Genomic DNA, 27,581 nt, shown 5'->3' on the forward strand with positions numbered 1-27,581 from the left:
TTTCTTGATAGATTTCTCACTATACAACCCCTAAGTGACAGCTTTCCCCACACCCCTCCTTAAAATAAAGTCTGCCTGCCCATCTATGGTACTCATTTGGTTATGACTGACTTCTTCATGCTTTGTCTCATTCCTATCCTTTGACAGTAGTGAGTCTACTAGAGCAAAAGAAGCATCTTACACAATACCCCAAAGTACTGGAAACAGAACCATAACAGGTACAATTTAAACTATAAAAATGAAACTATAGAACTAAAACGAAATAATGCTGCCATTCTTATTTGCAGCGATTTCCACATAGAGAATTTAGGGTGTTCATGGATACCACAGAAAAGCAAGGGCAAGAATTTAGATGCATCATATTGAGAGATGAAGCCTGAAGATGGCTTGACGTAGAAATGCTGGATATCAAAAGCTTTAAAACAAAGCAGGAACAAAAGATATTGGCTTCATTCAAGTATAAAGAACTTGCAGAAAGAACCAATGCTGGGTGTCAGGACTGTGGGTTTGCTGTTAATTCTCTGGAGATGGTCCTATTGCTCTGAACAATAGAGCCATTTCCAGTACCAAGGAGTCATTTGGGGACACATTGTTCAATTACTTCAGGGTTTATGCAGATTAACCTACCCAAGTCCTTTTTTTCTCATTGCTACAAGAACCGCAATGTTAAAAAACTGAAAGCAGGTGTGCCCTATGATTTTTACTAGAAAATAGCTCCCCTGTAATATTCAGCACTACTTAGTTTTTGTAGGTGGAAATTAATCTCACCAAGCACATCTCTGAAAAAATGCAAAATCTGAACTCCTGTTATCCCCAAATTTCTTGGGTTCTAGAACCCAACAGTTCCCTTCCAAGAGTCCTTCTCCACTAAACCTTCTTCCTTTTGCCTCAGATGCCAATCCAGTCCTCAGCATAATAAATTCCACTGATTTGATGACAAACTTAGGCCAATTCTACTTGCCCTCTTGAAACATTTTGCAAAATCTTGATCAACAGACAGATAAATAGTTAAAGATGTAAACAAACTACCATCCCAAGATACAAGCTACATCCCAAGACAGAATCTATCCCTATAAAAATATTTCAGGCAGAATCAGGCAATCAGGCTATGATACTGAGACTTGGAAATATTACAAGAGGTGTGAAGAATCTTTGAGCACCAAGGGGAAGCTATAGATGCAACTTCTTTCTTATTCTTTAAGATAAAAAGTATTTTAACAAAATCAAGTATGCATCTTAGCATTTTTCCCATAAAAATTTGTATTGCCTTCTTAAACCATTACACTCTCTTATCTTTACTGTGGTACTCGGTGATAAGCAAACACTGTGAAAATTCTCATGCACGTAATTAAAGCACAAACCATACTTTAGTACTCACTGCGATTTTATGATTCCGCATCATATTATCAAACTCTTCATTAATTTTTTTATATTTTTCTTCTGTATGTGGCGTGAGCACATATGAAGTGTCAGGGTCCGGGCTGTCGCACCCTCTGTGTTCCTTCTTGTTCAGAGCCTAAATAATGAAGTTAATAAAAAGGATCAACAAATAAAAAGTAGAGATAAAATAAAAGTACTTACAGGGCCTCGCTTGAAAATAAAATCACTATCTTCATTTAGTTTGCTGAATCTGTCCTCCGATAGTGGACTGTGCTCAAAGTAATCGTCAGCATCAGGGCTCTCACAACCATTAAGGCCTTTCTTTCTTAAGGTCTGAAATACAATTGGAAAATTCACATACAAATCATCCTAACTTGCCAAGATGTTTTGTATAGTACTGAATCATTCAGAGCCACTGAAACTACATGAAACTTTCACAAGACAGAACTCACTTCTCAATAGACAAGCTTAGTCTTTCAAAACAGCTGCAGAGTGCACCAACAGAAAGGGCTGATTCAGAGGCACAGCCTCTCCCAGGTGCCATCTCCTGGGTAACTTTAACCTATTACCATCTCAACCCTCCAGTGTTCCATTCAAAATTGTTTTTAGACACTGGTGGATGGAATTAAGTTGCCTGACACACAAAGACTATCCAAACCTATGGCAAAGGAGTTAATGCCATTGCTAGTAATTGAAAGACATCTCCCTGTTTACTGGATCTTTATTAATAAAAATGATATTAGCATCCCAATTTTAATATTCTAATTTTAAAGAGCATATAGATAAACTTTGAGAAATAGTGGCTAAAATTTCCAAGTGAATTTAACAATTGCTATATATTAATATGTATAATGCTTGGTCTCACAAGTTTACAAAGGCAGGATTTTCCTGCACTTCCGTTATTGTGTGTGATAACAAGAATTGCATAAAAGTATAAAAAGAAATGACATAATCCCTCTCTAAAATGACTTAGTTTGCCAAATATAAACTTTTTCAAGCTCTTTTTTTTTACTTCACTTGATGCAACTGCTTTGTTGGGAAACTTCCTGTTTTCTGATGGAGCACTCACATCAACATCCCTGAAAAAAAACAAGCTTGTCTATACCTAGGCATTACAAATCAGTTACTGACACAAAGGAGGTAAATCTGTAGGTCTCATGACTGAATACATTGAAAGATGTATTTGTACTCCTTGGTGTCTTTCTTTTTCACTGTCTTACACATTTAGAAATCTCACTTTACAAGTTTTCATTTAGAATAAAACAAGATTTGGAAATGCCACCTATAGAAAAATTTTAAATGCTTAAAGAAATGTTTCAAAAGGACAACAATGCAATTATTAAAAAGGTAAATGTTAGCATTACATTAGACAGCAATGGGACCTAGAAAGGCAGTGGGGAGGGGGAGAGGAAGGTTGTGGGGAAGGTTGTTTTTCCTGCTGACAAGCTATCTATACTCTATCGATTTTAAAAAAACCTTACAGATTTGAAACCCACAGGCTGACAGTCTGGGAACCACAAAGAAACTGCACTCGCAAACTCTTCTGTGCAAGCTTGCAAGTGTGTGGTGCCATAACACACCGAAACTCTGATAAATAAATAAGGCAAGTGAATTTAAGTCTCAGTTTAGACCATGAATATATGCATCAGCTTGCTTTTTTTTTTCCCCTTTTTTTCCCCTAAGTGCTATCTTCTGATTTCTAGCCTAACAAGTAGTATACAAAACCTAACATACTGTTTACATATATACGCAAAACACTGCCTGTTTTTACTTCAGTTTTCAAGCAGTGCTCTACAATTCAATTATGCAGGCTGAAATTCTTGAATATCACAGGTCACCAGGAGCTATAATTCCTTCTCGAGTTACTTGGCCTGCGCCACGTATGCCACACGGTCCCTGGAAGCCCCACGGAAATGCAAGCCCTGGGTCAGCACATGGGGGAACAGGTGGAGCCCCCTCCGACACCTGTCGCAGCGCCCAGCCGCCCGCGGACCAATGGCCTGGGCACGCGTAGGGACTTGGCCATACAAGGGCCTGCTTCTCGGGCGCTGAAGGTCGCCGGCTGCTCTCCCGGCCGGCCCTCCTTCGCGAGGCCGGGCTGCGCCAGTCTTCTCCGCTTTGGGATCAGCGGGGAAAACGTTAACGCTGTGTAATCTGGATTACGCTTAACCGCCCCCCCCCCCCCCCCCCCGGCAGGATTCTGGAAATAGAACGGAAATACGTCGCGTCCCTGCACGGCGGTCAGCAGCAGCACGCACAGGCGGCACCCGCTTTAGAAGCTGGGATTATATCTTATAGAGAAAGATCTCGCAAGAAATATACAGCAGACACACAGAAGGCCTTCTGTCTAGAGCACCTCCTTCGTTTAAAACGTTAGAGCAATTTTAAGTACTGCAACGTGGGAGCTTCATTAGCATCTCTCTCAATATTCTAAAATCAACCGAGAACTTGCAAGTGTAATCCTGCCAAAATCACATATCTACCCAAATAGTATGGTCAAAGTTTTAATATAAGCAATAGACTCAGTTAAGTATAAAAATGCATCCTTCCTCCAGGCAATCAGTTATTTTTGTTCTGATAACAATGGGGTTAACTCTGCCTTGACTCATGAGGAAGGAAAATGCCTCCGTATCTCCCGTTTCAGATTCTGGAAGCCTTCACTCCAGATGGGGTTCCTGTCATTGTGGAAGGGCTTAAGCCATGCTTCAGTGTTACAGATAATAAGTCTGGGGTTGATATCCAAAGCTCTGTCTCCTTATCGCTAAAACACGAACTGTCACTTGGAGGACCTGACCATAAAAAGACTGCCTACTTTATCACTGCCCGGGAGCATAATAGTAAACCGTGGCTGCGCGGTGGCTCGTAGGAACAAGAGGAATGCTGTAATCTGTTGACAAGGCCAGGCGAAGCCTATGAGAGCCAGGCCAGCCTCGGGTTTCTCACAGGCTGCAGAGTCAGACATGATAACGGGCTCCTGCTCGGTGAAAAACAAGGAAGGCCGGGACTACTGGGAATCGGGCTGCGGGCATGCAGGAAAGCCAAGCTCCATAAACAAGTGCCGGCTCCGCCCTCGATATTCTCTATAGCTAAAACTTGTTATTTCTTCAATGAGTGTAAATAACTCAGGCTCCCTATATTTTTTCCAAGATATTATGATAAAGAGTGAAACTTCAGGAACTCTGAAGATAATGTAAATTAAGGTGGGGAGGGGGGTGTGAGGGAAAGAGAAAAGAAAAAAATATATATAAATTAGGGAGACCAAATAATACTTTTGTAACACAAAGAGATTATAATTCTGTACAGTTACATGCAAGCTTGCTTAGAGTAAAAGATAAAAAACGTTTTTTGCAGTTGAGGCTAATATACATAAAACAAAGATTTGATTTATTTTTAACTATCACAAGAGGGGAAAAGAACTTGAAATTTCAAGTTTTGCAAGTGGATGCTTAATGCTGTTACCTTCTGGTGTTAAATCCTATAATCCAGATCATTTAAGGGTATGCATAGCCATTTGAGTTAATCTCTATTACTTTCCACTTCCTTTAAAGACCTGTCTGAAATTGTCTGAAATTACTGAAATCTGTTCCAAGACTTGCTTGCCAATGCATTATATTGTGCCTCTAGTAACTGAGATTCTGCAGTTTTGAGATTAGACTGGATTAACTAACTGATGAGAGAAAATACTGATTTTTATCAGAATATAATGCATTGCAAGTGTTTAAGAGGAACCAAGGCAGGTAAGAAATCTTTTCAAAAAGGATCAGGCAAACAGAACAACATAACTGTGCTGCAACAAAAGTAATTGTACAAATGTTCCAGAGAGTTGTGGTAATCTTGATATCACAGAATGGCCCCCAAAAGTGCTAAACTAGTTTGGTTCCACCATGTAAAACTGAAACATGCAAGTATTATAACTCTTAGTTTTATCTTCATCTTGTGGAATGGCAGAGCTTAGAAAACATTGTATGAGAATGGCTGGACTAGCCATGAAAGGTTTAAATACTGTAATTCAGGCACACAGTACAAAAATCCCAATATTTTCCTGAACTACCCCCCCACACACATTTTATTATATGCAAAGTGCTTTTAAGTGGGACCATATTTCATTAGTTTAGCTTAGTTATTCTTATGCAAGAAGCATATAAAGAATAGAAGAACCGCTCACTAAGGCTATCAAACTATAATCAGGAATGCGTCTTGCTAAACATGAAGAAAATTAGTTTCTCTATACAAATCAATCCAAATTTCACTGAAACTTGCACTTTTCAGTGTCCATGTGATCAAGGCACAACAGAGCTATTTATGATGTGATCCATGAGGAAGCAAAGACGCTACTCTGCCATCACAGCATCATTATCTCAGCCTAGGTTTTCCTCCACAAAATCCAGCAGAGAAACATGGAATCCAGCAGCTTTGAGCCCACTGAATCTCTGCAGCCCGATACCTAATCACGACCTTTTCAAAGTCCCGCTCTCCCAGCCCCACTGCGTGCAAGCTCTGTCACACAAGCTTACACTGGCTCATTATACCAGTCATCAGCATTACTGGAAACCAGAAACTCTGAACTAACAGTACAGATCACTGCTACAGGGAAGGAGGCAACTGACAGCAGCCCCTATCATCTCCATGAAACAGCTAGCAGAGAAACATATAAATTATGCAGTATTACAGAAAACAGGATTTCTCATTGGTGGTGTCTGTGCCAGAGTCTGAAATGACATCTTCCTAATAGTCAAAAAAGAAAGAAAAAAAAAAAACCAACACAATCAGCATGTCTTGTGCACCGATTCAGTAAGTGTGGTTAAAAGGCCATGACTTTTGATATTAGTGATCCGGGCTCATCACCAGCTCTGCTGGCAAAACCATATACAATTCAGTTATATTATTTGCCAAGTCAGGAAATAATATTTTTCTGCCTTAAAAGGCAAAAGGAGGAGGCCCCTATATGTTAGAAGGGCTATGAAGTGCAGAAACATGCTAGCCCATTCAAAAACAGGTTTCACTGTTGGGTTTCTTGTAGTCTCCTAATATTACACAAAAAGGAAATGGCTGCTGTTATCAGCGCTACTATGCATCATGTTAACAGCTCTATTTTTGCACTTACTGTTGGAGCTGGCCAAGCAGGATTTTTGTTGGTGTTTCATCCCAAATCATGAGGAAAAACATTTCCAAAACTTTACGAAGATTGGAAAATGATTCCCTTTAGAAAACACTAACTTCTCAGATAAAAACAGTGGCTAGTTCTGTTTCTGCTGCTTCAGTCAGAGCATGGAAAAGATGAAGAAGCACAAAGCAGGAGTAACCACTTTCGAAATGATTATACATCTCTAGGAGTAAGTATTCCCTAAGTCTGAAGTAATGGAAGAAGCTCCACTAGTACTTCCAAATGTCACTACTCTTCCAGTAAACATGTAGGCCATGGTTATCACGAGGATAACTAAACAAACAGCTTCCTGATGCTCTGGAGACAGCTTCCATGCAACAGCGGAGAGGGAAAATACACCACCACCACTTGTACCATGCTCCAAAGGCTCCTCATGCACAGACACAGTCATCAAGCACTTGCACAGCTTCTGTGCTGGAAGAACAAGGCTGAGCATTACTCCTTATCATTCCTGATAGGAATGCCAACGAGATCACTGAGACAGAAAGATCATGAAGTTGCAACCTTACACCAATAAAACGCAAAAGCCAAGGTGCTAGCCTAGCAAAAAAAGAGATTCAATAATGCCTTTCATGTTAACATTCAGGAACAAATAAAATAACTCCTGAAATAGAGATCCAAGGGTAACTGAGAGCTATTTAGCCATACAGTAGTTTTCAAGATCAGTCTGCATCTTACTCCATCTATGAAGACAATTATGGAGATCTATGCTTTAAAGCTCCTTGCCTGTACTGCTTAAAAACACACCCAAAACAAACCAAATCAAGGAGACAAATGTGTTGTTTATATCAATCATGCATATTTATTTACTTGGTGATGTGGGTCTATCCTACCAGAGAGCTAGGTCACACTTGCAGCTCGTGCAATACCTTAGGGGAATACTGGCGACGATGTTTGCTGTTTAACACACACGAACCCTCCTTCCCCCGCGTGCACTGCGGCTTACACACTGAAAGCAGCATCACGTCAGATGTGAGGGACCTGCTCAAACATCTCTATAGGTGCAGTCTGACAGGAGGACTGACAGTAACAGCTTACTGCCACAGAAATTACACGATCCCAGCTTCTACCCTTAAGCCAGCTCTGGTGCTGCTTGCTTGATCCTGCACTAAGCCATTTTTTCCCCTCACTAAAACGAGGGACGAGTTTTGCCTGGCCATTCTTTCTTTCTTTTACTTTTGCTGGATTTGTTTTCAGTTATTGTAGCAGGGATAAACCGTTTTACCAGTGGATGGGCTGAGCACCGGAGATACAAAGCACCCAAAGGGAATGGCTTGTCCTTTCTGGCAGCAGCAAACCATTACATTGTCTCAGCCCAGCCCAGACTCACATCCTACATAAAAACAAACAAATGAAAAAAACAAACCCTCCACCTTTTTTTCCGAGATATTTATACAGGAAAACAAAGGACACAAGACTCCTACCCGGTTTTCATTCTTACTAAGTGACAGAAAACAAACGGGGGAGGGGGGATGAAGACATATCCCTCTAATGCAGTTCAGCTCCCTTCCTGCAGTGGAGACTTCAGCTGGCAAGAGGAACTACATGTATTACTACAAACTTTACATATAGCATAAACTATGCTGAGAACATGACAATTGCTTCTTATTTCACTTCTTGTTACATGCTATCGCCAAGAAGTTGAACATAAAACCAGGCTGAACTTTTTCACAATTTCACTTCCACCACCTTGAAGGATACTACTGTTTACCGCCCTTTACATAATAGGGGAGATGATTATATGCACCGTTCAAGCATCTGAGTCACAGAAAGCTATTTATAGTTTTTAAACTTCCTGCCGGCCAGTTTGGCTTTAGAAGTATCATCATTTCTCCTTCTTCCCCCCCAAAATAACATGGCTTTGCAAACTCAGAGCTTGACCCTGCACTATTGAATACAGGAATTCTGCAGCTGTCTAAAATACAAGCAGGAGTTGATCTTAAGCACAGCATACGCATCAAATATGAACAGTCAGAAAAATATATAATTCTGCCCAGTAACAGTGTCCTTGTATATGGAGCTCATCAACATTATTTCTGTATGCTTTAACATCTTTTCTTTTTCCATAGCAAAGTGTACTGGATTATTCTGTGCAATGTTTATAGATTTTCTAAATTTTCCTCAGGGTCTATTAACATTCACAACTTCAGCTACCGAACCATCTGCAAATTTCATCATGAAGCTGTCTGCCTCTCCTTTGAGGTAAAAGGCTACTTAAGATCAGCGCTAATACCATTCCTTTCAGTGCCCCAGACACTTTTTCAATTACATTTTGCTATGCCATCAGTCAGAATTTCACATCCTCATTATAGCCACAAATACCCCCAAACTGACAGCACAGCAAAGCTATGGAGCAGAGTGGAACCCGGCTTTTGAAATTTCAGTGAAATGCATAAAGGGTCAAACTAGATCCCGACAGACATTCCAGGAGCTAAGCTACTCGGAGAGCTTAACTTCTTAAAGAACAGTGCTCACCAATCTCTCCAGCTGGCTCTCCAACCAAAATAATGCACACTAAGTAAAACCTGAAAAATTGACACACACTACTTTTAGCTTACTTAAAATACCATTTTCCATACTTTCTCTTGTCCTCAATTAGTAGCGGTATTATATCAGTAAAAATATTTTGGAGGTAAATAACTGACATTACACAAAAAAATCTAGACATTAAGAAGTCTGAGTACAGTATTTAACATAAAGTTCGCTACCATGATTATATTCCTTGGCCAAATATTACACCATGTTAGGAAAAAGTTATTTTTAGGTTTAACTACTTATTCCAGGGTTTTAGAAACCAAGAAATTAGAAGCCTGCAAAGTAACAGGCCATAAAATACTAGAAAGAGCCCTTCAGGCAATGCTCCGCTATGTCCCATTTTAGACAAAGGTAATCATCATTTACAGATGCACAATGTTCATGACTTGAAATTTTATCGGTGTCCCTGTTATATACCACTCTAAGAAAAGACAGGGTCTCGTTTCAAATGCTGGAGCACTTCCAGTATCTGGCAAATTTTAACATGTATCCTTAGCTTGCCAAACATGAAAGCTAGCTGTCAAATTCCTCCAAGATATGATAAAGATGGCACTCAGGATTCAAACTCTCATTTATACAAAATAACGCGTACAAAAGGTTTGAGGCAGGATATCATATGAAGTTAGGTTAAGCTTCATACAATGTTCCAACCTGAAGCATCTTTGCTGTGAAACATTATTCTAAATAGAAGAGCATGAGCAATTACTAAAGAATACCAACTTTACGGAATATAAAAACCACTCTTCCCCTTTTCGGGGAGAATATTACAAAAATGCTTTGAACTAGGATGAACAGGAAGGGAAGCTCCATACTCTTAGTTGAACTCTTTGAGAAACACATTTGGTAAACTGTGCACTTTATAATACAGTTTCTGACCCATAGCAGACACTGGATTGCTCATTTCTAAATGAACTTCTTGAGGTCAAGCCTTAAAATGGCTAACAATCTACTAGTAATGACAATACTGCTTCCACAGCATAAAGCTAAGTCAAGCTCTCAAATCTATTTGTCTCCCTTTCACTTTCTATTCAAATTAGTAATTATTATATCATATACAGTAGAGCAGGTTTTTATTTTACCTGTTCTAGAGAAAGTATCATCAATTAGATTTTCCCCACTAAGGAGAACTCGACTGCCAGTCTCAGTCAGTCTTTTCCAGTCTTTTTGCTAAAAATAAAACAAAAAGACTTTTAAAGTAGATTTATGTTCATCTCCAGGAAGCAGAAATTAATCCATAGCATATAAACGAATCATATTTTACAGTCCTTCCAATGTATGCAGTCTGCAACAAGCTGAATTAACTGTAGAACAAGCTACATAGAGTTCTGTCTGTAGGATTAGTCAAAGAGTGCCTACGTGACACTATATTTAAGGGTACATATATATTTCCTTACTCAAGCAACAACATACATATGTACATGCATGTTCCCCCCTCATATATACTCTTCTGCATACCTGTGATGGTTAAAATTTAAAATCAGCAATAGCAGCAGCAGACTGAATGCCTCCTTTCAACAGTATATTGCAGATAAGCCATATGGAACATGAAAGGTTTCCAAATGTAACAACCCAGCTTCATAACACACTTCACAATCTTTTAGAAATTATCTCCTGCATTGTTTGGAACTCATAGTTTGCTAAGAAAATAATTTTTTCTAAACTCTGATCACATTTCAATGATACAAAAAAAAAAAGGGGGGGGGGGGGTGCAGGGGAGTCTTATGGTCTACTTGCCTATGCAATAATGTCAAATTGCTACTTCAAGCATTTCCTGCCCTGAATTTCTCCATATGGCTGTAAATCTAGAAATGATACCAGGTAAGAAATTTCAAAGTCCTGGTACTCAACAGAGCTTAGTATTATCAAAACAGTAAGTACAACCATAAATAGCTACTATCCTCAACAAAAACTATTAGTAGATTCTAAGGATTGACACTATTATTAAAATCTCATTCAGATTTAAGATGATGGGAACTGGCTACACTAACGTTTATCAAAATAAGCTTCAATTACCTTTACTATTAGTATGAAAATGACATTTTATTTGGCCTAAAAAGGTGGCCTACTGGATAGACAAATAAAAGTATGAGAGGGTATATACACGTGTGCACTCCAAAGAGGTGTGTCTACAAGCATTATCTATTCCAGTTCATAAAATTAATGCGGAACATTTGCAAAAATAAGCAAGCAAATACAACCACAGAAAGAAGCTACTTGAAAATTCCAGCTGATATAAATATATACAAATAGGAAGAAACAAACTCCTCTAGAAATAGAGCAGCAAGCAGATATATCTCTATTTTTAGAGAATGAATTAATTATAATACAGGACTTCAAGACACACGAATAAGTATTTCACAACTCATGTTTTGAATAATGAACTTTTCAATTATGTGTCAAAGGAATATAGTTATGTTTTTCCTTGCATAACATTCACTTAGGATGAATTATTCAAAAGCCGAAGCACCTCTCTTTGAAGACTGTCCTTACCTAACCTGAAAAGGGGGCACAGAATCAGAGGCAGGATATGGTGAAGCACAAGAGAAAAGGCTGTGGAAAAATTAGTCCAGTGTCTACTGGACTCAGAGTAAACTCTGTTCTGTATCATGTGTACTTCATGTTAATATTCAATAAAGACTGGTTACGACACGTTTGATTTTTCTTCCTTTAAATAAGTCACTATTAAAAAAAAAACCCTTGGACTGTAAATTAATGCAAAAAAGAGCATGGTTTTAAATAGCATCAATTTGTTACAGCTAAAAGCTTTTAGTAGGACAATGTGCAAGAGTTTTGATCTAAAAAAAAATAATCTTAATTCATGATATTCCCAATGAATTTATTAAAAGCATTCAATTCCTAATGGAAGTAACCAGTAAATATAGTTCCAGCAAAACATCATTTAAAATGTTAGTATTCATACTGTTGCCAATTAACTAACATAATTGATATTCTATACCATACTATAAATTAAATATATGTAAGCTCCCACATCAAATATTACATCGCTGACATAATGACATAAACAAAATGTCATAATTATCACTGGAAAGGAAGGTTAATCACAAAACAGCCATTACCCACTGTATGCATTTTGATTTATAAGCATTATGATGAACAAAGATGATACCGTTTAATAAAGGACTATCAGAAGATTCATAGGTCTGCTTCATAAGAACTACCACCATAAATATCTCCTTTATTCAGGAGACAGAGCAGTTACTGAGAAAAACATACTGGGTGAAAGGATGAAGTCTCTGTTTAGTTCAGTGTTGAGAAAGTTACAGCCTAGATAGGCCACACTGCCTTTCAGGCAAACACTAGCAACGCACAAACCACAGTCTATATCACACAACCAAAACCTCCCATCACACCTGCACGTCAGCTACCTGACGGGGAGGTAGCTAAACCAATAGTTCTTGGTGGCGAGGGACTCCCCTAGCCCTCTTCCAGAGAAACACCATCCGTTTAAGGGCCAAAACACTAAGATTATTCAAAAGCAAAGCGTTAGAAATTTGTTCATTAGGAACACAGCATGTAAACAAGACAAGACAACAAGACAACAGACAATGAGAAATTAAGTATTTAGGTAGTTCTTTTGGCTACCTTTTCTGAGTGCTATTACTGAGGTGCAACAGACAATTAGGAATGAAGCATCCTATAGACAACACTCTCCCTCCTCTTTGATAGTCCGTGCTAAAACAGCAGCGACCAAGTTGGCGCTTCTGCTGTCCTTTCAACAAGGTGGTTAGTCATTGGCAGGTGGGCAGGACTGACAGCTGAAGACACTATCAAACAACAGCACCTATAAACTCAAAAGTCAAAAGCTGTCGTTACACAACTCGCGCTAAAATCATTAGAAAGAACAGCTATCTACCTTATTGCGGTTCCAAAAGCTATATCGTTCAGGGATCTATTCTTTGCACGCATAGCTCATCCAAAGTCACTCTATGGACCATGAGATGTTGCGGTCCCCATTTTGAAAATGGCAGAGTACAAACAAGCACTCTCTAACTGTCAATAGAGAATTTCAAAAGCACTGAGTTTTGGAGCAACACAAGGAAGGGCGGGCTGCAGAATCCATGAGACCAGCACAGCTTGAAGAACTTGTTAATACAAGGTAAATAATTATGTCTTTGTATGATTGCCTGCATGAACTCCAGCATTAATGAGTAATGAGCAGTTACTGATTTTCTTGGAGGTGGTTTTCAATCCTACTTGCACAATTTTTCCAGAACAGACAAACCAGGAACCTAATCTTTGATATGGGCTTCCAGAGCAGCGGGAGTGAGAACCGGACTTCATGTGCCTGCCCTATAAATTTCAAAAATAAAAACATCCTTCAAACACATTGCAGAAGCTGCCTAAGCTCCAGTGGAAAAAAATCACTTGCATAGCTGGGAAATAAATACAAAAGTTTGTAACAGAAGAGAATCTCTCTGTTTTAGAGCAGAATACTTGGTGCTTTATTATTCTCATTTCCAGCAAAGAGGCATTCTTCCTTGCAGAAGTTCTCTGCAACACAAGTCCTTGGTCAGTCAATTAGGGTTATCTTTGAAGCACCTGCTAAAATAACGTACTACCCAGATCTCAATACATGGTGAACACAAGGCCTGTAGCGATCAGCTGTCTCAGAAGCAAGTGGACTTAGACAATACATTTACAGAACGCTGTTCTTTAGAAGGGCTTTCTGAACACGCCTGTTTTTATAGAGCTGTCCTGCAGCAAGTATTTAAACAGAAATACCAGAAAGTTTCCAACAGATGAGAGATACATGTTACTCACCAAGAATTGAAGCCATATGAAATAAAAGTAAAATAAATAAATAATTTTTTTAAAAAACATGGCTATTTTCATTAGTTTTAATTCTTTGGAACGTGTTATCCAGTGGGTTATGAGGCAAATCTACTTTCTCTGATATTACAGAGGCTGCATTGCAAACAAATATATAAACATGGAGCCTTTGCAGCCCTTTGCTTTTGAAAGGGGAGGACAAATAAGGGGTAGGATGCAGGAATGACCCCAACAAACCCTTGTGAGCCAAGGAAACTCAGATGCAAGGTGAGATTCCTTAAGGAATCTCTCAGAACAGTCTAAGTTATTCTGCTTTAAAATATACCTCTATTATATCATCATCTAGAATGCCTGACACATTTTAACTTTTACATTTCAAAGTTAACATTTTAATAAAGATATATAAGGAGGGGTGGAATAAGGATGGCATCACTGTCTGCTCATCTGCGACATAAACCAAAAGTAAGGACAGCTTTCATACGAAACACAACTAAGAAATACTTAGAACAGCTGCAAACACACAAAAAACACAGATTCTATCCTATGGCAAGTATGACATCTATTTATAAGACACTGTGAACCTTAAATTAGAACCAAAACATTAAAACGTTCACTTCATTCGGGACTATCTGGAATTCACCAAGATTCAGAATACCAATAAACTATAGTGAAGTTTTAAACAGAATTCAGTATCTCCTCACTTATTTAGAAATCCCTATATAGTCTCTCACTTTCTGCAACACAGAAATTTATTACCACCGAATAAAAACAGCTGGCTCTTTCTTCTGCCCAGCGGCTCAACTCTTCCCAGCGATTTTTTTCTCTAGGTATTCTGAAGTTACTTGCCAAGCTCTGAAAGACATTTACTTAGATTTTGTAAAGCTACCATTCTGCTTCAATGCAGTTATCCTTAAGAAGTTCATAAATCAAACTATGTATTTTAGTACTAACAGAATAAAATCAGTAAATGCATAAAAAATAATAATAGCCAATACTAACACCCCTTTTATGGCTTCAGTTACTGACCTTAAAAAAGAAATCTAAAAGTAATACACAGTCATTCTGTATTATTTATGCTAAAACACAACAGCTTTATGCAAGAGGTAAACAAAATCTAGTTTTGTTAACCCTCTCACACTAAATTTAGATATTAGTTCAGACATAATGAAAGCATAGCTTTAGATTATTTGGAGGCAAGCAAGTTAAAATATGATTTATCCAAACACACAACAACAAAAGCAGGAAAAGGGAATACTGCTTTTTCCAAAGCCCAAAGCTGTTAAATTTTTTTTTAAAGTCTATCCTACTTCTGGCAATTCTTTATATATCAGATATGAAGGAACACAAAATGACATTAACTAGAACAAAAACTTTTTTCTAGCATTGTCAGCTTTTTTTAAGATCACCAACAATCTGTCATCTTTTTTTAAACCTGTCAATGTTATTCACCAGTATGCCAAAAGCAATTTCAGCAGTATCAACAAAGAATTAAAAGAACATTTTACTTTCAAAGTAGAATACTAGGATGAAGTGCAAGATTCAGACAAATTAGTGAAAACACCAGTTCACAATAATAAGACTCTGAGGGATTAAGTGCTGGGAGAGAGAGATAAAGAAGAGACAGAAAGCCACGTGCAGTGGTGACTGTTCTGCTCAGCACAAAACACACAAGTGTCTTCTGTCATTACATTCTAAATAAATATTTTAACTTTTCAAGGAAGCTGTTTCTTCCTGAACCCCAAAGGGGAAAGAAAATGCAAAACCACACCCTGTTTGCAAGTCAGGTTTACAGCAGGCACTTCCACTAGAGAAAAAAGAAAACAGACTCAGGTTACTATATATCTAAGTTACTTGATGAACCATATTCCAAAGCACTTCACAGATTTTATCCATTTTCTCTCTCTTTTAAGGTAAGCGAAAAGTGATTTAGTCTTTAACTGTACATAAATCCTCCTCAATCACCTACTCAAGATGTCTCAAAGGCATTTGTCTGCTGTCTCAAATTATTTTAAGTGTTATATATGCAGTATAATTACATTTACATAATCATTTAGCAAATCAAGTCTGATAATGCCTACATTTTCTCAGCATCACGCACAGAGTATTAAGTCATTTCCTTACTTGACTGTAACCATTTTTAAAGCTTCTTCCCTCTTTTAAATGTGTCTCTGTGATTTCCAGAGTGCACTCCATGCCATTCAGATATATGATACCAAAGTAAGTGGTCCCACCAGCATATGTATTTTTCTATCAGCCCACAGCTGTTTCTATTTTGTGTGGTGGGTTTTGTTTTGTTTTGTTTTTTTACTGGCAATTCTCCATCTATCAAATACGAAGGAATGCAAAATGACACTAACTAACCAGGACTGTCAACTTCCCTACAATCAAAGTGTGCCTAACAGTCAACATTCATAGTATCATCTCTCAGCACTGCTTCACTTCAGTAAGGCCGTATTGATATTTAATGTACATTTGGAGAATTTTAGTCATCTACATAAAGCATTAAGCTTTTTATTAAGTTTCCATTCGCAACAGAGATGGCTGTAGAACATTCCCTTCTTTTCCAAAATATCATGTTTAGAACTCAGCATGTAATGTGTCTTATGAGATGTTTCAAAGAAATACAATTTTGAAGGAAGATATCAAAATACAAAAGTCCAAGTTGCTTACCACACGCCTATCTAGATTGGACATACAAGGTATACAGCAGAACGCAAAAACTATCACAGAAGGAAGCAGGATCAATTAACTGAAGGTCTTTTTCATTAATGCTGCATGTGTACATCCATGCATATTCAGATACAATTCCCAGAACTTCAGGGTTCAGTCAAATTTAAAGGAAGAAATTATGGACCAACTCAAGTGGTACCAAAATGCCATAGCATCCTGTGGTCAAACATACCATATGACACACCAATAGCAGCTCAAAACACATGTTGGTAATCCATAGCCAGGAAAAGAAGCAATGCTGGGGAGAAGGAGAACACTGTCTTAAAAAACTAAAACAGTAGTATATGTTATTGCTTTTGTTTTTTTAATCATAGTGTTCCAACACCAACTTTTCTGTTTACGCTCCCCACACTGTTACGCTTGTCTCTCGGCATATGCTCCATCTGGCTGCGGAGGTGCATCTGCTTCTTTACGCTGCAGGCTCTGCATGTGCAGATGAGCTCTACATACTCAAAGCTATGATCTGACAAACAAGTCTCTGGTAGTCTCCTGTCTATGACAAGAAAGAGGGTATTGCTCCTACAACAGCTCCTCATTAAAATGCTGTGCATAAGAAGAGAAATAGGTGTGCCCATTTAGCATTTCAATGCAAGATTATGCACTGAATGAAGCTTATACAAGGTGATAGCACTATAAATAACATCAAAGTGGCATATTTACACTACTATAAGAGATATCAGGTACATTTATGCCAGCTCATTGTTTCCAGTGAGCCATTCAAGTCACACCTTTCTGTCTTGCTCTGATTTGTAGCAGTACTATCTAAACTACAGGATAACCAACGTCATACCAAGTCTTCGCAAAAACTACTTCCTATTACAGAATCAGCATTTCCCAGGTTAATGGATTTTACTCAAACATCCAAACCACTAACTTAACATTACACCAAGAAATAATTATGATTATTTCAATACAGCAGTCTTTTCACAAGAGTATATGTTTAAAAAAATACAGTGTGTGTGTATATATATATTTTAGACATTTAGTTATGACTTCTGGTACAGATCTATTCCATATTTTAGGACAGCTGTCAATATTTGGCATATAATCTAAGTCTTATACTATATTGAAAACAATATTAAATTATACAACATTGAGGAGGCTCATTAATTGACATCTGTCCAAAATTCTGATGGGCGCAGATGCCAAATGGGAAAGTAGGTCACATTTTAAGACCAGCTTCTAAATTCAACTTACCTCAATTTGATGAGGTGACGTGATGGAATGTACATAACCCACACATGGCCAAGTGCAAGCTAAATTAACCCTGGTTTTCTCTATCACTCAAGGAACATCAAACAAGACAGATAAGAAGATAGAAGTCGAGCTCAAAAGGTGAAAAGAAGAACCTATCTTCAGTTTTTGACTCCCAGGGAAAACTAGGCTCAATGAATCAAACAGGCTTTTTTATTTTTTTTTTTTTTACATGAAAACATTCTGTCAACTAAACGGATACAAAGCCTTGATAAAAACAGAAACTCTTCACATTTTACTCCCTGGAAGTACTCTATTTGCCTTCTTTGGGGGGGGGGGGGGGCGCGGGGGAACAAAAACCACACCTTCTTGCCAAGAATAATACATTACAAAAAAAAAAAAGTCCATGAAATAAATAAAGCATCAAATACTGTAACACACCTCTGACAAGTCCTTCAAGTCATATGCAGTACTACAGCGTAACAACTTACAACTGTGCCATTACTGCTCTATAAAACTATATATATATTTTTTCCTAACATTTGAAGAATTCAAAACATACACTGAATGAAAATTTCAGTTTTTTCAATATCCCTATACGGTCCATCCTAATCTGTGAAAGAGCATTAGTTTTACTTTATCATAATTGTGTTGAGCGAAGGCTAATGAAACCCTATTGCACAATAGTGCAAAACTTCTCTCATCTGGTATGAAAAGGACCATGTGCTTCAAGAACAAGAAACACTGAGAATGTTTTAGAATAATGCAAGTTTGTATTTCTGAAATTGTATGAAAAAATTTACTGTGGAATTTCCACAGAAGATATGCTTTTTCCTTCCACGAGGTCGAAAAGAAAAATGTCTTCTCCTTAAAAGGTCCACAGATGAGTAAACATAAGTTCCTCCCAAAGTTCCACCTAGCTGACCATTAGCTGTGCTCATCTTTCATATTTCAAAGGGATATAGGAAAGAATCTAGAACTCATTAGAGAGTTGTGCCTGATCTTGATCAGCAAGGACATTTTTCCAAAAGAGATGTATATGTTAGGAACATTTTGAGAGCAATTCAAAAAAGCCTGTTTCCCTATTCATCTCTTTTCTTCAGATGCTGTAAAACAGACAGATTAAATGACAAGAAAGTCCAAGATCAATGAGGCTGTGTCCCAGCACAAAGATGACATACAGATGTTACAGAATATCTGTTAGAAGACTATTTCCCTTAATTTGGAAGTACCAAATGAAAGAGAATGGACCATCTCCAAGTACATTGTTCATAGTTACAAAATTTTGTTTTACTGTAAGTCTAACTTTTTAACTTTAAATTCCAGCTATTCAAACTTTTATGATTTTGCTGAGGTGGCTGAAAAGCCATATTTCATATAGCCATATCAGATACTAGTTACAAAGTAGCTACTGCAAGAAATTGGGATAAGTCAAAAAATTATTGGTAACTAGACAGTTTAGAAGTTGAAAGGAAAAAAGAAAGTAGATACAAAAATATTGAAAGTTAAAACAAAAAATGGGACCAACAAAAATATGTAAAATGGGAAAGAAAAATTACAGAATAGACATACAACAAAAATAGATGATTCATATCTGCAGTAGCACAAGTGAAAGATAAAAGGGTGCAAGGTACATATCAACAAAAACTTCTAGGATTCCTTTAACACATCTCTCTTACTATGTTTTCACATGAGCGTTCCAGCAGCAAGAGAAGATACCAAGCTCTAGTCATATAAAAGCAAATGTTATGCCAAAATTGAGCAGGAGACAACTATAAGGGAAAGATAAGATTTTTTTTTTATCAATTTCATTTATAATATTACCATCTATACAGTACTGAAAAATAAGGAGTGGTAGATTAGTTTCTCCCCTCATACATCTTCCGACCTGTGCAGAATCAGCTTTCCTCTCCAAAACAGCCAAAAAAATCTCCTGTCATGCATATCAGGAACACAGTGGGTCAAGACTAGTTTCACAGTGAGCCTACATCACAATAAACACCGTCTGTCATATTCAAGGAGACAAATGAATTACTAAATATTAACTAAGATGCATACAATCAATCAACCACAATCTAATCCCATAAAAGAAAGTTATTTATTCCAAATTGCTTCAGTAAATATTTGAAAAACTGTTTATCCTTTTATAATAAATATTAGTTAAAACTCTCTGCACAGATACAGTAAGCAGCAGCCATTCTACGTTGTTCTTTCAAAACATTTCCAAAGTGCTGACACTTTAACTTCACCTGTGTCACGTCATCAGCATCCTTTACGGTGAAATATCATGAAGCAGTGAGCTTTTAGCAGCTTGCTGCTGCTTAAAGGTGAGGGGGGGAAGGTGTCTTACTCTCCCCTATCTTGTCCCTTCCCCTGTGTTCCTCCCTATTATGCTCCTATTACTGCATCTGCTCCAAAGCACTTCATGTTCCTCACTCAGCCAATTCAGCTGTTACAAAACCAAAAAGGTAGATAATTTTCTGCTGGATTTACAAGCTGAACCTGCTCATGACTATATCCAATGAGCACCAGTCAGCAGCTGCATGACATGTAAAAGAAGGAAGGGTCGTCTCTTGTTTGGGACCCATTAGGTCACCTCAGGTTGTTGCTTAGAAGGCTCAGTATGGCTTCCATAGCGTTTATTCTTGCAGATCTGGAGAGCAGACCTCTCTTGTAATCCTGGAACACGATACCTGTGCGCATGAAGTTAGAGTTGCTTTCTTCGTGTTTAAATCAAGCTAGAAATCTGAAAAAGGCTTCCATTTTTGTATACTAAATTGCCCGTTTTTGATAAAACTTAAGAGAAGAACGATTTTCACTAATTTGTATCTCTTCTAGCATTTTTTGGACAAGGCCAGGCTAGGTTTAGAACATAAGCAAGTTTTGCCTGAACTGTGCAAAAATCCTAGATACGGATGTCTCCTACGCTTCTGCAAGGCTTAAACCTATTAAAAGATGCATTCAATCTGCACAACATTTTAAACCAGGGACTTGATAGCCACAAAACTACCACTAAGTAACAATGACACATTTATATGTACAAATGTACACACACACATGCACGCACCAAAAACAACAAAACAAAAAGATTATACAGCAAATGTAAGGTAAGCAAAAGAATAAGCCAACAACCTGGAAAACAAAATTAGAACTAAAAAGTAGGGGTTTGTTTTTTATTTAAACCACCCCAAGTATTTCAGTGGCCTCCCAGAAATAAATCTCATGTAAATTAAGAAAAAGATGCAATTTACTTACAGTGGGAAGCAAGCCATCCTACCCAACCATGACCGAAATCTCTTAATTGCCTTAAGAACCATAGCCAGCAGAATACAAAAGTTACTATATGAGCAGAACAAATCTGAAATGCAATCAGTTGCAAAAACAAAACTGCAGAGTATCTCTCTGAAAAACTATACACATAATTTAAGATTTGGGGTTTTTTTTCCCTGGAATCTATCAGCAAGATGTCAATCTACCTTATGTACATCAAGATTGTTAATATTTCATCCTACTGATTAAAAACTTTGATATCCACAACACAGCCAAAAACTCAGAGTAGATTTTCCTCTCAAAAAATGTATACACGCCTCTCTTTGGCTAAATAACTTTGTCTTAAGAAAAACAAAAATATCTTTCAAAAAGACTAAAGAGTGCATAGGGCTAAACTGAAGTGTCTGACAACCGCATTTCTGATTAAGAAATACTGTGTTTTGAAAACAAGAGCAAAGTCCCAAACCCCAGACTGATATATACATCTATAGAAGCAGCATTAGGAAGACTCTTCAGATGAGTCCTTACATGTTCCTTCAGAACAGAAAGAATATACGAACTTGGGGGCCTGCATTTTTTTGTGTGGTTGCTGTGAGCCAAATGCTTGACATCAGTATAAAGCTACAGGCAGCCCTCTGTAGAAACGAACTTGGAAGAGCTTCTCACTCCTCAAGATGTGAAGCAGCAGCATGCCCATAAGTCATAACACAAAGAGTCCTTAAAAGCAGAAAAAAACCTCAGCTTAGCCAACTGACTTGCTTGCACACCCATGTCCAGGTTTGTCACAGTCAATAGCTCATCCCAAAAGAATTGGGTTTTCCCTTCCTCTACAGCGTTTAACTCTAATTTATTCTAATCCAATGATTAGGTAATATTCCTTCAACTCTTCAAAGCTTGTATTACCCCTCTTGGTAGCATTCAAAGCTGAAGACAGACGTTAGAAAAGTTTTCTTTGTGATCATATAGAAGGGTGATTAACACAGAACCTTCTCAAAAGAAAAGGTAAGGCACTTTTCTGCTTCTCGGTTTTGTCAACCTGATTTCTACTTTAAAACTTATTTACAAGATCAGCTAGCATCCTCCCTGTACTCAGTGATCTTCTGGGCTTCTACGAGGCTACACAGGCTAATCACCGTTCCTAAGCCATTCCTAGTAAGCAAAGCTTTTGTTTGGAAGACAACTTCAGATTTTAAATGAAATGTTCTAGTCAGCCAGCTGTTCTGGTCTACTCACAGGAGTGTTGGAGACATGACTCTTACCTGAAATCTCCTACAATCACAATGCTGCAGAAGCTGAACCAAGGACCTCTGACTGAAAGCACAAGCCCTGAGGGCTTGAGCAGCAAGAACAACCCCTGCCACCACAACTGAATTCAGCTTCTCTCTCTTCTCCTCCTTCCCTTCTGCCCTCATTTAGTAGCCAGTCATCAGTCAGCAAGAATAAACATCAGGAGTTACAGGACCCCATTAAGTTCCATCCACAAATTCACTGTCTATATTTAAACATTATTTCCTGAAACAGTGAACAGAACCCAATTTTCTCCTTTTAAAATTAGCATTTTTGGTGACCCATTGTTTCTCACTGACTAACTCCTTGTTTTTTTCATATTACAGTCAACTCTTAGTTATCCTTTTCTGGATAGATCCTGTGCTACATTTCAAATGAAGCTAATTTTTAAAAGAATGCTTTATCTGAATGTATTACACACAAATATCACAAAATCACAGTAAGAGAACACTGAGAATATTCAATAGCTGAGATATAATAAATGAGGAAATTAGATATCTTATCTGATAATTCCAGAAATATTAGAAATATTAAAAAGGAGGAAAAATAGTTAAAACAGATGCATATAGACCAAATTCTATCCAATTACACACCAAATATAACCAAACATTTCATCCTTTTTAATAAAAAGTAAAATTTTTCAGCTTTTTTAAGAATGCAATTACAGTACAGAAAGACTCCAGCTGCCAAGAGAATCCTTGACTTCTGTTGTACCTAATCGAGAAATGATGTACTGGAAAATTCTGAGTTTATACTGGAAACATAAGCAAAATAAAAATGGCAGAAGAAACCAACACCTCTGAATAAACATATTCATACTGTTCTATTACTGCAGAAATTGTGGCTGTTTTACTGCTAACTACAACTGTGTTTTAACCGACATAGTGACTGATTTAGCAACAAAACCAACAAAGCCTTTTTTCTTCTACAGATGCGTGTTTTCACGTTCTCTGCCTTCCTCACTTTTCATTCCCCTATATTCATCATCACTCTTTTTGGCTGAACAAGCCGCAGCACAGGCTGCGGCTGATCTGAGCTACGTACAACACTGCCTGGTAAAGTGGCTAATACCTCTCAGAAAAGGAGCCAAACTGTAATTATCTTTAGGCTGGGGGCACGCTTCGGATGTTGTTTTCCCTTCACCTGACATTTTTGTCATGAAAACCTTGAAAAAAAATAAAAATAAGATGATCATCATTCAGACCTCTACTTCCACTGCCAAATTTGGATGAAATCATAGGTTTCCCCAAATCTGGCAGGGGTTGGGTGGCAGATGATAAGACAAAGTGGCTGTAAAGAAGGCTTATTCTCTTAGAGAACCCAGACTGAAAAAAAGAGATCGACATTTTATGACAACATTTCCAAGTTAACACATACAGTTAAAATAACTTAAAATAGTCTATATTGATCCATTTTGAAGCATTAGGGAGATAAGAAAACTGATCATCTTTTCAAATTGTTACCTCAACGATATCTGAGTTGGTTCTGCTTTCATGGGGCTCGTTGTATTCTGTGTACTTAAGAAGAACTTTGTCCATATCAGTGCTGGCATACTGAAAGAGTTTGTTAGAGCTGTTAAAAATGATGAGTGCTATTTCACAGTCACAGAGTACACTCAACTCATATGCCTTCTTCATTAATCCAAACTTCCTCTTCGTAAAGGTGACCTAGAGAAGAAAGAATAATCATTTTTTTTCCCCAAAATGACAAAGTTTTGAAGGATATAATCAAGCATTCAAGGGAATATAACAAGACAGCTTACTCTATTCCTACTAACAAATGACATAATGGAATGTATGCACAAGCTTAAAAGAAGGATTGCCTATCTGGGTGTCACAATTCTTACAAAAATAATTAGAGTTGTGCTTTTTAGGGTCGATGCTCCACATCAGACTAAGCTAAACCATGATCTCCCTCTCCCCCTCACCCAACTCTTTCACCATCACGTAATTACTAGAAAGAGTTAAAGTCTGGAAGATTCCCTAACCGTATTTCCTCTGTTCAACCAACAGTGATTTTGCTGGTATTATAATATTTTCTTTTGCGATTATTACAGTTATTTTGAAACACTTACACTCAGTTATGAACATGTACTTGCAACCTTAATTCTACTATATCAAAATTAAAGCTAACAAAATATCAACAGCAATATCAATAGAAGCAACACCATTACTATGTAATATAATTTCTAATTACGCAAAGCTAAGAAAAATGCTATTTTGTTGCTATTAAACTGTCTAACCAGATTCAATTATACATTTGGGTTGTTTTCTGCCACTTGGGAACATCATAAAACAAGCATTCTACCCAATTAAAACCATTCTGGAGGAATAAATTTATTATAGAACAGCACAAAAGAGCATTTGCCAAAGGGAGAGAAGAGGGAACCAAAAACCTTCATTATGAAAAATCACCATCAATTATTGGAAAAAAAAATTTTTTTTGCAAATTTATTCCTTGCACAAAATTTCAGTTAATGATGCAAGAGAGTTGATGTATTTTTAATTCCTATCAGTTACAGGTCTGATGCCAAGACCAACTTAAAGGACAATATTTTTACTAAAATTCCTCTTCAGTACCATAAACCGGCACCTAATCTACTACTGTGAAATTAATCTTCTGAGACCTTTTAAATAAAGATGCTATTTTCAGAGCTAGCAAAAGTTTTAATCTATGCTTCAGTGTGTAATGCAACATCTTTGTCTAGAGCCATATTCATACCCCCATATTACAATTCAAGCTCTAAGCCTCTTTGTGATAGATAAGTAACCTATATGTCCTACACATTTAACAGGTATCAACCAGAATATTTTTGCAAGATAGGAATTAAACAAAGCGCAAGAAACAGCAAAACCTGTTTTAAGGGTTTCTACAGTTTAACACGTTGATCACTTATGCGTACATCAAATTTTTGGAAGATAGATGAGAAAATTCTGTGCATACACACCTCGAGGCACTTTTTCCAGAGCTGAATATCTTACGTATATTGTCTGTTCATTACTATCCATATGCAAACTGCATACCTCCCTCCCCCCATCTAAGAGTTTCACGAAGGGAAACAAACAGATACACTAATGCCATATGTGTACAGCATACTGACAGTAACTGTATTATTAAAACAATATACAAACACTTTGTACTACCACCACCAACGGCGGCATTGGAAATGTGGACGCGAGTTTTGTCTCTAGCTATAAAACACTATAGATGTCCACCAAAAAAATCTGGTTTTAACATGTTTCCCCCTCCCCACCCCCCAAAAGCCTGCACTGAGGTTATGATTTTTGAAAGCCTAAATTGTTAACAATTTAGCCCTAGTAAAAATAAAGGTAATAAACATAAGACCTACAAAGATGAGAATATAAAATCAGTTCGATTAGCATTAGCCCGCTTTCACGGATATGAAGTATGACTACATTGCGTTTGAGGGAAAGAGTCACCTAGCGTCTCCTTGGCAAAAGTTCCAGCCACATACAATTTTCTATCGCTTTCATTCTGTCCTTACGCACCAACAACTAGCCTGTCCGGACTCAGTGGTATCAAGTTTTTGTTCTCATCTAGTAATACTGTGCAACACTGAACAGATTATTTAACTGTCAGTTTTCCTATTTCTAAAATATTTTTTTGGTTATTTCGAATTTATGCTGAAGATAAAAAAAGGAAAATTCTCAGTTAAGGTACTCCATGCATCTTACATGACTGAAATTAAGTATTTATTAAAAGATTAATTTAACATACTACTTAGATTCAAGCTTAAGATATGCATACCATTCTAATAAAAATATTATTTTTTCAACACAAAAGTATTTGTGTATTTCCATGGCACACATTTACAAGAAAAATCATTTGAAAAGTGCTTAGTATAATGAAGCAAGAGGATGCCAATTAACTAAATCCAGAAAGTATACTTGGAACATACTATAAATAGGTTTTAAGATTTGTAAAAAACCTTTGACTTCTTGGTTTGGGGGAAGGGTGAGTCACTACCTTACGTGTAGGACTACTGAAGCATTAAAACTAGGCAGTAAAAGTTGCCAGGGATTCTGTTGATCTAGTCTTGAGCTCATTCTGAAGAGCTAGTTTGAGATGTCAAAATCAATTTTAGGCAGTGATCTAGTTCTTCCCACTTCTAAAATCAACATGCAATATGAAAGAGCAACCTTCTGTTACTTTAGTTCCTCCACTACCAGTCAGAGGAGTCTGTTGTCTGAACAATGCAAGATAAAGGAGGAAAAAAAAAAAAAGTTCCTTTAAATGTCTCCATAGTTCCATGTTCCATGGGAGGAAGTAGAGCAGACCAGAACTTTTCCATGTACCCAGTAAGACATATTACAATAACAATAGTTCCACCTAAAGTTTCTGGGCAATTTCTAAGAAACTTCTTAAGGTCTAAAGACCCACTTAACCACTGAGTCTTCTGTGAAGCCTGAATAATCTGCATTCAGATGGAAAGTGGGCACTTGCCAAAACATTTTAATTCATTTCACTTCAAGCACCGTTTGTTGGGAAGCTCCATTAAGATACAACACTATCTCTGAAACAATTCTATATAACAGTATTGTAACATGCTCCCACATATCCAAGGTCCAACTACGCACGGCAAGTAGAACTTTTTTAGCTACCTGTTGTTTAACAATCATAATACATTAGTGAGACAAGGATACCAAAAATCTGACTGGCTTGATGGTAATGTATGTTTTGTTATTATTCTGTTTTCAGTTATCAATTCAACAAATTGACCAAATGTAGCTCCTACTGGTCTGTATCTCTCCTGGAAGTTTCACTATTCCTATACAATACAATATAGAAGCTTTCTAAAAACAGATCTTGCACAACATCGGCGGTCTGCCACTTTGTCCTCTTTCAGAGCACTTGAAATTTAACCTACCTTGGATGGAACATTAAGAATTGCTTCCTTAGTCTGGATTTCTATTTTACTTTTTTAAACAGCTCTTTTTCTTCTAACACTTCAATTACAAGACACAGTCAGACATTATTACCAAAATAAGAGCAGGTAGAGACAGGCACTGCCTTGATGTCTATTCTTTGTCAGAAAGAAGGTACGATAAACCAGATGCGAGTGTGCTGTACTACTTTGAGAAGCAAGTCAATGAAAAGACTGAAGGCCTAGTTCCACTAAGGACCTGTATGACACTGGGCAAGGCAACTTAACCTCTCTATTGAATTGCTTTCTTTTTCATCTCGTCTGGCTATTTTACGTATAAGCTCT

General features: G+C 37.5%; 1 protein-coding gene across 11 annotated transcripts in view; it reads right to left on the minus strand.

Annotated features, from left to right (window-relative positions):
- The window catches only part of MEF2A (myocyte enhancer factor 2A), a 97,644-nt gene that overhangs the window by 28,570 nt on the left and 41,493 nt on the right, over window positions 1-27,581 (minus strand). For 7 of the 11 annotated variants that reach the window (XM_064517905.1, XM_064517902.1, XM_026121674.2 and 4 more), the window contains 3 exons: window positions 23,815-24,018; window positions 1,582-1,713; window positions 1,379-1,516 (listed from right to left, as the gene is read on the minus strand). In XM_064517905.1, the coding sequence (XP_064373975.1) occupies window positions 1,379-1,516; window positions 1,582-1,713; window positions 23,815-24,018 (474 nt within the window). The remainder of the gene's footprint in view (window positions 1-1,378; window positions 1,517-1,581; window positions 1,714-23,814; window positions 24,019-27,581) is intronic. The other 4 variants (XM_064517908.1, XM_064517910.1, XM_064517909.1 and 1 more) reach the window with 2 other exon arrangements.

This window comes from Dromaius novaehollandiae, chromosome 10, assembly GCF_036370855.1.
Source record: "Dromaius novaehollandiae isolate bDroNov1 chromosome 10, bDroNov1.hap1, whole genome shotgun sequence".
Lineage (NCBI taxonomy): Eukaryota > Metazoa > Chordata > Aves > Casuariiformes > Dromaiidae > Dromaius > Dromaius novaehollandiae.